The 10,064-nt window shown below is 50.3% G+C and overlaps 1 protein-coding gene across 1 annotated transcript; it reads left to right on the forward strand.

Moving 5' to 3' along the window:
• The first annotated feature begins 1,071 nt into the window (after positions 1-1,071).
• Positions 1,072-10,064, forward strand: LOC116885292 (inactive 2'-5'-oligoadenylate synthase 1D-like). The gene is made up of 6 exons (XM_032886541.1): positions 1,072-1,276; positions 2,170-2,458; positions 4,531-4,727; positions 7,451-7,683; positions 8,327-8,480; positions 9,459-10,064. Exons 1-6 carry the CDS (start codon positions 1,094-1,096, stop codon positions 9,486-9,488), a joined length of 1,086 nt encoding a protein of 361 aa, XP_032742432.1. The 5' UTR covers positions 1,072-1,093; the 3' UTR covers positions 9,489-10,064.

Here is a 10,064-nt window from a genome sequence, read left to right on the forward strand (position 1 = left end):
AGTGATTTTAGGTGTGTGGATCATGGCACTTTTGTGTGTGTGTGTGTGTGTGTGTGTGTGTGTGTGTGTGTGTGTGCGATGTATACATATGTGTGTGGAGAGCCTTGTTTTTCCTGTTTAAAAGAAATAGACCCTCATCACATAGAGAAGGCTGGCCTCAAACTCTGTACCTTCTGTATTCACCTCCCAGGGCTTGGGATCACAGGTGTGGACCATCCTGCCATGATGAATATTCACTCCTGCTGGGCAGAGAGAGGTTGGCATGGAGACAGGCTCCCCCTCATGAGGGTGTGTCCTGGGCACAAGTCAATACTCTATGCTACTGAAGTGGAGAGTGACAATTGATGACCCAGGTGACTACAGCTGGGGACAGAGGCACACCCCTGTCATCTCAGCACTTGGAAGGACAATGGGCAGATCCCCAAGTTCACATCCATCCTGGGCAAAGGAGTGAGATCCCATCTGAAAGGAAAGATGTGAAACCTCTGTCCTTTATCGAGGACAGATGGAGGTGGGGGTAGAGGGCAGAGAGACTGTCTCTGATGGTGGCTTGCATGACGATCACATCATGGGTGTGCATCTGAGAACCCACAGAACTGTGAGACCCCAAGTCTGACCTTCAAGCTAGCTGTGACCCTGCAGACAGCTCATTACAATATCCAGTATGGACCAGTCCCCTGTGACGAACCCACCACAGCTGTGCTGGAACTGCCGCCTGCATTCTTCTGGCTTTCTCTCACTGGCTCTCCATGTTTTAGTGAGGTGTGTGTGTGTGTGTGTGTGTGTGTGTGTATCAAAGGATTTTTCTTTAGTAACAATTCAAGATCAAGAAGGAAGAACAACAGAAACTATCTTTTTGATGCTTCTTGCCTCCTGGTCCACAGCCAACTATGAGGAGGGTTTGACAATCCAAAGAAATGCCAGCAGGTAATCAAATGCCAGAGTGTCAGGGAGCCCAGGAGCCAGGGGAGGCAGGTGTAGAGTCTGATTTGCATAGCCCCGCCCTTCCTGGGAAAGAGGCACCAGCTATGGATATAAGGGGCAGCTGAATCCTGAGGCAAGGCTGCAGTCAGCAAACATTTCTGACCTCAGGATGTCGAGGCGACTCTCCAGAACCCCAGTCTGGAGGCTGGACAGATTCATAGAGGAGCACCTCCTTCCTGACACCTCCTTCGTTACTGAGGTCAGAGCAGACATTGACTTTATATGTGCTTTCCTGACTGAGAGATGCTTCCAAGGTGCCACCCACCCTGTGAGGGTCTCTAGGATTGTGAAGGTGAGTCTCATTATCCTGAGCTTACCAGGATGGGGTGGGAGAGGACTCTGAGAAGCCAGACTGCAGTCCTTAGTGGGGAGCAAGTGCCACCTACCTACTCTCTGCCCAGTGTCCTCATGTACACCCCAGCTATGGCACAGGGCAGAGAACAGAGCAGAGATCCCACCTGCTGGCTGACTGGACTGAGAGAAGGAAGCTCATTGCCCACGTTTCCATCTGTCAAATGGGACTTTAGGACAGCAGCCCCTACTTCAGTCACTGTGAAGGCTGCAGAAATGTCATTCTGTAATGTCCACTCATCTATGTCAGGGGTGCAAGTATGTTAGTGATCTTGCGCAGCATTTTATTTAGGGAGGACCTCTGCATATCACTTGTTAATTATTTTCTCAAAATTTTTCTTTTTGTGAATTCAGTTTTCTTAATTTTAACATTTTTCCCTGTGAGCTTTATCATTGTTACAGACATGGTCTATGCCTTTTAATACTCTGCTAACAAAGAGGATTATGACAACAGTTTAGTATGTCTGTGGTATTTACTCAGTCTTCTCTGTTGATTACAGCCCAGGCCTTTGTACTTGAACCTGACCTCCCCAGAAAGTCCTCTTCCATCACTACCACATAGACACAAACATTTAAATCTGGATAGAAATAGAGAAAACAAGGATGTTCATCATACTGTGTCTGCCTTATCTCTACCATAAGGAGATCAGGACTGTCTATTCTCCTCCAGAGATCCGAATTTCACTCTTCAGGGCTGAATAGAATTCCACTACACATGGGTCAGCTTTCTCAGCCCAAGGGTCACTCTCAGGGATGGACTCCTACTCTGTTCAGCATCTGGACTGCCCAGCATGGCTGTCCCTGTCCCTGGTCACTCTCATCCTTGTCTTTCAGGGTGGCTGGTTCAATAAATACACCATGCTCAAGGGAAGGTCAGAGGCCACCCTGGTGGTGTTCCTTACCAATCTCACCTGCTTTGAGGATCAGTTAAAGCGACGGGAAGAGTTCATTGAGGAAATTTGGAAACACCTGTGCCAGTTGCAGCAAGAGAAACAGTTTAAACTGAATTTTGAGGTCCAGAGCACAGAACAGCCCGACTCCAGGTCTCTGAGCATCAAGCTGAGCTCGCCCCAGCTCCAGCAGGAGGTGGAGTTTGATGTGCAGCCAGCCTATGATGTCCTGTGTAAGTCAGCCAGCAGCAGAGCCTCAGCCTGCCCTTCCTCACCCCTGAATCCTCCCTTCTATTTCTCTCTGTCTCTCTCTGTGTCTCTGTTGTCTCTGTCTATGGTGTGTGTGTGTGTGTGTGTGTGTGTGTGTGTGTGTGTGTGTGTGTGTGTTGGAGGGAGCATGATATAAGTGCACATGTTTGCACCAGTGTGTAATGACCAGAGGTCAGCCCTGCATGCTGGTTACTAAGGAAGATAATTTGGTTGAGAGGTTGACCTGGAGTTTGCTGCCCCACCTCATGGCTCTTGCAGTAGGGAGCTGGGATCAGGTGGGGTGTGTGCTCTGAGGGAGCTGAACCCAGAGTCTCTGGCACCTGGAGGCTCAGCATGTCTATTAGGGACAGCACAGAGCTGGGAGAGGGGTTGCCTAGTCTCCTAGAAGTGTCCGTAGGCTATGAGTCCCCAGCTGTAAACAATTATACTCAGACAAATTCAGGACACACTTGGGCTTCCTCCACCCACTACGGGACAGGCAAGTGTGATGGCTGGTTTGTTTTCAGATAGGTGGGTGGGCCAGCTTCATGTCCACCTACCAGACAGTGGGCCTGAGGAATTCTCCTGTCTCTACCTGCCCAGTTCGGGGATTTCAGGTGTAGACTCCCTGCACACACATCCCAAACTCCCACATTCACACACATATGTAGTTGCACATTAATGTTCCTCTACGTTAACATCTCTCATATCAGGCCTAGAGACACATAGTGTGTCTCCAAAATTACAAATTGCCCACCTCTACCCAAAGACTATTAGGAAAACCCATGAAAGACCAGGATGGGTTTCGGGACCTTGGAGAACACTTGAGGTTTTATATTTGGAGGACACAGCACCCTCTCTTGGCCACTGTGTGAACTGCTATTTACTTTGAGACAAGGCCACTAGCCCTTGGCTTAGGAGAGCCCTGGAAACAGTGCAGTCTCAGGCAGCAGGGACTGAGAGGGTCAGCCTGGGACCAGGACCAGGGCAGCATGCTGTGGGAAGCTAAAAGAGGCTTAGAACCCTGCTCAGTGGAGGGGGCTCAGAGGGAGTGATCCGGAAAGGAGCTGGGAGAGGGCTACCCCAGAAGCCTGTCTTGCTCATAGACTTGCCCAGCCTGTGGCAGCTTTTCAGTTGGATTGGAACTCTTTCACAGAAGGACTATCTTGGGAATGCTCATGGGGATGGTGGCCAAGAGGACCCCAGTCACAGCCCTAACCTGGGTAACATAGCAAATGAGACCTACTGTGTTCTGGGTCATGAAATAGCAATTAAGGTCTTGAGCACTTCTTGGGACACTGAGGGACTGGACTTGTCCCAAGTTCCATCAGTGAGTGATTTGGGTCCATGCCAGCATCAAAGCCTGATTGTATAGCCTGCTGCAACCATGGCCACACACCTGCAGACTCCCAAGGCACAGCCTTCACCCTCCTAGACTATTAATGTGCTCACGCACCAACACATAGACACACACACACACACACACACACACACACACACACAATTCCATAGCCTGATCCATTGCGAAACTTCACAGGACACACGCACCACCACCATAAACACCACCATCACCAAATCCTGAAGCTATCAGTACCTGGACAATCAAAACCACATGACATTAAGTTAGGCACTACAGAGATTCATGCCTGGCTGACACACAGTGCCTAGGGAGACAGCTAGTGAATAAGGGTGACTGCTGCACAAGCACCAGGACCTGAGTTCAAATCCCCCATGCCTGCCTAATCTTAGGAAATTCCACACATTAACTTGTCCCCTGGTGCTATGGGAACAGAGACAGGAGAATCCCTGTGGCCTGACGGATGCCAGCCAAGCAACATGATTACAAAGAGACCCTGCTGTAAAGGCATCCCACTGTCAGCAGTGAGTGGCACAGGCTTTCAGGACCGATGCGTGTGTGCCATTCTAAGGTGTGGTGGGCTCATAGCTCTATGGAGAGTGATGCTTGCTGCCCCACAGACGGCGATCGTGACCCTAGAAATGCAGACGACTCTTATATCAGGGTTGAACCCAAACACGAATGAAACTTTCTTTATAGATGAGCTAAGAGACAAGGACGACTTTAACCCGGATAACTACAGGGAAATCTATGCCCGCCTTATCCGTGAGAGCACCACCCTGGAGATGGAGGGCGAGTTCTCCGTCTGCTTCACGGACCTTCATCAGAACTTCCTGAAGTATCGTGCACCCAAGCTGTGGAATATCATCCGTCTGGTCAAGCACTGGTATCAACTGGTAAGGCATGTGGTTCAGACACTATGGACCCGATGTGTAGAGAGTGGGATTCAGGACAGATAAGAGGTCTATTCTAGCTTGCTGTCTCTTGACGATGATAGCTTTATCACATGACCAAGGTTGCCTTGGGGAGGGAAGGTCTGGCATGGTTACACATCCCAGTCACAGCCCATCGTTGAGGGAAGTCAGGACAGTAACTGAAGCAGAGACCATGGAGGAACTCTGCTCACTGCCTTGATCTCCGTGGCTCAGTCAGAATGCTCTATTCCACAGAGCACACGCTCAGGCATGGCACCAACCACATCCATCACTGGTCACGAACATGTCCGCACAGACTACCCTGAACCAGACCGATTGAGGGATTGTCTCGATTAAGGCTGCCTCCTGCCCAGTGACCCTACCTTATGTCTAGTTGACCGACACTCATTTTTAAAATTGACCCACTTTCAACTTGATGCTCACACAACCATAACCTCTATTGAACCATAACCTTACATTTCTTGAATTTGTGCAAAGATGATATATCGATATCATTCAATAAAATAAACCTAGCTTTAAAAATATTTTTTTTAAATTTTAACATGTAACAAGACTAGTCTCTCGAGGGAGGTCTCATATGAAATTTAACAACACTAGTTAATAAAGTCTTTCTTACCCCAAGAGGAAAGAACCAGGTCCCTGTCACAATCATAGGAAAAAGCTCAGTATCTGATATCTGGGACTCACAGTTCCCTGAGCTTCTCGGGCTCTGGCATCCACAGCTCACACAGTAGGTCTTAGCTCACACAGTAGGTCTCAGCTCACACAGTAGGTCTCAGCTCACACAGTGGGTCTCAGGCTCAGGCCAGCTCTGCTCTCATATTGCGCTGTTCCTGACAGTCGTCTCCTGCTCAGGGCAAGTCCAGTGTCTCTGGGTCTCCACTGCCACTGAGGCTACACTTTCACCAATGGCTCCTCCTGGCCTCTCTCAGTGCCAGGGCTCAGCTGCTCCCCATGATGGCTCCAAACCTGCAGGTTTCATGGGGGCTTGGAGCCAGGCAGAGCCCTCTGCAGTTCCAGGTGTGGCTGACAACCTGCAGATGTAGTCTTGCCCCCCCACCCCCCGCACAAAGGCTTTTGTTTGCTGACCATGAGGAAACTCTTCCTAGAAGCCTTGGCCCCATCCTGCTGTTTCTAAGCTATTTGAGCTGATTCTCTGCCCCAGCTGATGAGAAACCACTGTTTCTTAATCCAAACACAGCACACAGACAGCCCAGATGAGTCTTTGCTTTTCTCTGAGACTTCACACTCCAGCCTCTGCCCCCTGCCTGCCTCTCAGCCCTCCTGTCTTCCATGTTCCCACAAACGGCCCCTTAGGCTCTCAGATCTCCACACCTTTTCTACCCATAGTTCCAAGGTCCTTTCTCAATCCTCCCAAAGAACAACTCCCTAGGACCAGTTTCTGTCCTAGTCTGTGCTCACTGCAGTGGTAAAGGTGGTGCTGGAAGGTAAACTGGGGAGGAAAAGGGATTATCTGTCTCACATTCCTGCACCACGCCCCATCACTGAGGGAAGCAGAAGCCATGGAGGAGCACTGTTACCTGCCTGATGCCCTTGGGAGATCAGTCTGTGTTTTAAAAACAATTCAAGACCATCTGTCCAGGACAGTCATGTTCACAAAGAGAAAAAAAAATGGCATAAGGTGCGAAAATAGAAAATGGAGGAGGAAAAGTGGTGAGAGGCAGAACAGAGGGGTTCAGAGATACCAGGGTTTGGGGGAACAGCAGGCGACAGTGCTGCTGTAGGAGGGGGAGGGGATGGGGATGGATGGCTTTCCGTGCTTGTTCTAAGTGATTTCTTCTAGTCCACTTTCTAATCTGCTAACTCTCTCTTCAGCCGTGTCTAATCCAGTGTATTATGGCTGCTGATTCATTTGAGTCTCTGCATACCTGCTTTGTTCTTCAGTGAACCCTTCATGTCACTTTCTAAGCTTTCTATTTCCCTGTCATTTCCAGATATTACCTCATTCTGTGCGTGACTTCTCAATATTTTTCTGGACTACCTTTTTCAATGTATGTGTGGTGTTTGTGTATATACCTGTTTGTGGGAGCGCACTGTATTTGTGTGTGCATAAGATTGTGGAGGCCGGAGTGTGAGGGTTGGTCCTCGGTCACTCCATACCTTATATAATCAGTCAGTGTCTCATACGTGACACACTGTGTGCTGGATCAGCAGTTCTGGACAGTCCTGCAGCCCCTGGAAACTCCATCTCCAGCCCTTTAAGCTAGGATTATGAGTCAGCTTCATCAAGAGCCTCCCACTCATGTAGATGCTGGGCATCTGAGTTCTAGTTCTCACCCATGCATGGGGAGGGAGGCACTTGACCCCTGAGCCATCTCCCTACCCCCTTCCCAGTTACTTCAGAGACCGTGAGAAAACTTCCAGAGAGAGCACTCCTTATGTCCCGCCCCCACCCTCACTCCTAGCTGTCACTCATGGTGTTGATTCCTCCTGTGCCTGCTAGTGAATGCTGTCTTTGTTGAGCACACAGGGTCCATCTCAACCACTCAGCTCTTGGCTATAGCACAGGAGGGGCCATAGAGTGAATGTAAATGACTGGGCGAGGCTGTGTGACAATAAACCTGTAAGGTCATCATCAGGTGGCAGCTGAATTGAGCCTGAGAGAAGTGGCCCACACACAACAGCTGAGAGCCCCGTTTTTCTCATTGCCTTTCTCTTCTCAGTGTAAGAAGAGGCTGAAGTATCCGCTGCCTCCACAGTACGCCCTGGAGCTGCTCACGGTCTATGCCTGGGAGCATGGGCTGGAAGACCGCCCTGCACTACATACAGGCCGCTGTTTCCGAAGTGTCTTAGATCTGATCACAGAGTACAAGAAGCTTCGAATCTACTGGACATGGTGCTATGAATTCAAAAAAGAGACCTTTGACTATCTGAGCAGACAGATAAAAAAAGACAGGTAGCTTGTCCCCACGTGGCTGTGTTCCCCGTGGGTGTCAGGCTGCAATGCAGTGAAAAGGGAGAGGTGGGAGCTCTGTGTGGATGCAGCATCTCCTGCAGTGGGTGCTGTCACCTGTCCTAATAATACCCTGGGCGTTGGAGTATGGGGAGGTGTCTGCTGTCTGCAGAGCAGTCTCTGACATTGTCTGGGTTCAAGCAGCAAAGGGAGGGGAGAACATGGACTGGGAACTGAGATCTCCCAACAGTAACAGCATCTCATAAGGGCTGTGAGGCACCAAAGACCTGTAGTGGCCTAATTACCTGCAAATACTAGAGTACTATGTCACCCTAGGCAGTGACATGTCTTGATCCTGTGTTGTCTTCAGTTTTCCCATGAGACTGGCTGGTCCAACTCTCCCCATCTCACAGATCAGAGAACCTGAGGGACCTGCCCCAGCACACACAGCTACTAACGGGTAGAGGATTTGAACCCAAGCCTTTCAGGTCATGCCCAAGGATCCCTCCAGTCTTGCTGTATTCTGTGGGGCAGGGACAAGGACAAACTTGGATAAAGATGCTCTACTAGGCTCCCCTGACCCTGTCAAGTGGCACCTGAGGCACTGACCAGATGCTCAATTCCCTCCCTGAATGCTGTTCTGCAGGCCTGTGATCCTGGACCCTGCTGACCCAACAAGGAACGTGGCTGGTTCAAACATCCAATCCTGGCACGTGCTAGCAAAAGAAGCTGCGGCCTGGGCGCAGTCGTCTTTCTTTAGGAACAGTGATATGACCTTCGTCAACAGCTGGAACGTGTCGGTGAGACCCCTGTCCCCTTGTACACAAACTTGGGTCACTCCATCTCTTTGGAGAATTATTCTCTCTGAGAACATGGTCTTTGTGTTAAGGTCTCTACATTCCTGTGGTGGCCAGTTGCTTTCCTTCTTTTACAGCCATTTTTGTGACAATCAGATACTATGGGGTGTCAGGATGGCTCAGTGGGTAAAGGCACTGCCAGCAATGAAGACCGAGCTTTGATCCCTAGAACCCATAAGGTAGAAAGAGAAAAACAACCCCCCCCAAGTTGTCCTCTGACCTTCATCTTCGTGCTGTTACACACGTGGGTATACACACATGTACACAGGTACACCCGGACAAACAGATACATACACTCTGAGAGCTGAAGCCACTGGCTCAGGGACACTTGGCTAGAGCGTGTTAGGGCTGGAATTCCCGGGACTCCGAAGCCACCGTCAGGTCCATGAAGCATCCTGTCTTCCCTTGTCTCACTGTCCTGTGGCCAATGGGACTCGGCAGGGCTGTGTCACAGCCACAGAGGGACCTGCACTTGGACCTGTCCCCTCCTGGGGCAGAGTCTGCATAATACTAGGGAACTGATGATGTCACTTGTGACCTTAGGGTAGGGGTGAACGTGGACCGGTTTAGTGATGTAGGAAACAAATCTCAGAAGGTCAGGAAGGAAGGGAGAAGGGGACATAGAGGGAGGCAGCTGTGGGGACAGTGGCTTGCAGTGCTGTCCTTCCCGTAGAGAGGTGGCTAGGCCATGTCTCCCATTTGAACTATTAATGTAGTGCCTGCCTGCGGGGCCATGTGTACAATCAGAGGGCATAGTCGTAAAGGTGTCCTGATGGCTGTCTTTCCAACCTCCGTGTGTGCTGGGCCCCCTTTCTGAGAGCGCCACATGTACAGTCATGGTAACCACCCTCTGGGCTGGTTTACATCAGATATACCCCCATGGAATGCAGACTCCTGAGATGATTGCGTTTTTCATTGCAGGCACAGAAACAAGAATGTGTCTACCAGTGAGCACCACAGCCCTTGCCCAGGAGGCTCTGGAGTCAGGGGCATTCACTCCTCTGCTGCAAGACCTCGTCCTGGAGAGAACAGTTTGGTGCACCAGGCTCCAGTGAGGGGCACCCAACCTGTGATCAAACTCCAGGCTTCTGATCCCGTCCTGCCCATGGGACAGCCTTCCTCACAGCCTGCTTCACCCGCCTTATCCCCCACAGTGTTCTCTGGGAGTCGGACTCTGAAGGAAAGAAGAGTTCAAACGTGGCTTCTGTCTGTCCACCCGTGGGGAGGCTCTGTCCACAAACATGTCTGATCATCAACAATCGACCACAGCAATCCCTGAGGGAGTGTGCACTCGGAGGGGTGAGTCCTCAGCCCACATAGGAACTGCTCAGCAGAGGAGCGTGGCCCTGGAACGCTGGGGATCTGGCCAGTGTGCATCGAGGTGCACTGTTGGGCAAAGTATGAGCTGGGGGTATGGCAGTGCAGGGAAATAAAATTGTATGCACTTTAAAACTTAGGGCCTTAAAACTTAGATGTGTGTGCGTGTGAGGATGAGATTTGAAGCCCTGAATTAAAGTAAAATGCAAA

The sequence above is a fragment of the Rattus rattus genome, chromosome 16, assembly GCF_011064425.1.
Source record: "Rattus rattus isolate New Zealand chromosome 16, Rrattus_CSIRO_v1, whole genome shotgun sequence".
Classification (NCBI taxonomy): Eukaryota; Metazoa; Chordata; class Mammalia; order Rodentia; family Muridae; genus Rattus; species Rattus rattus.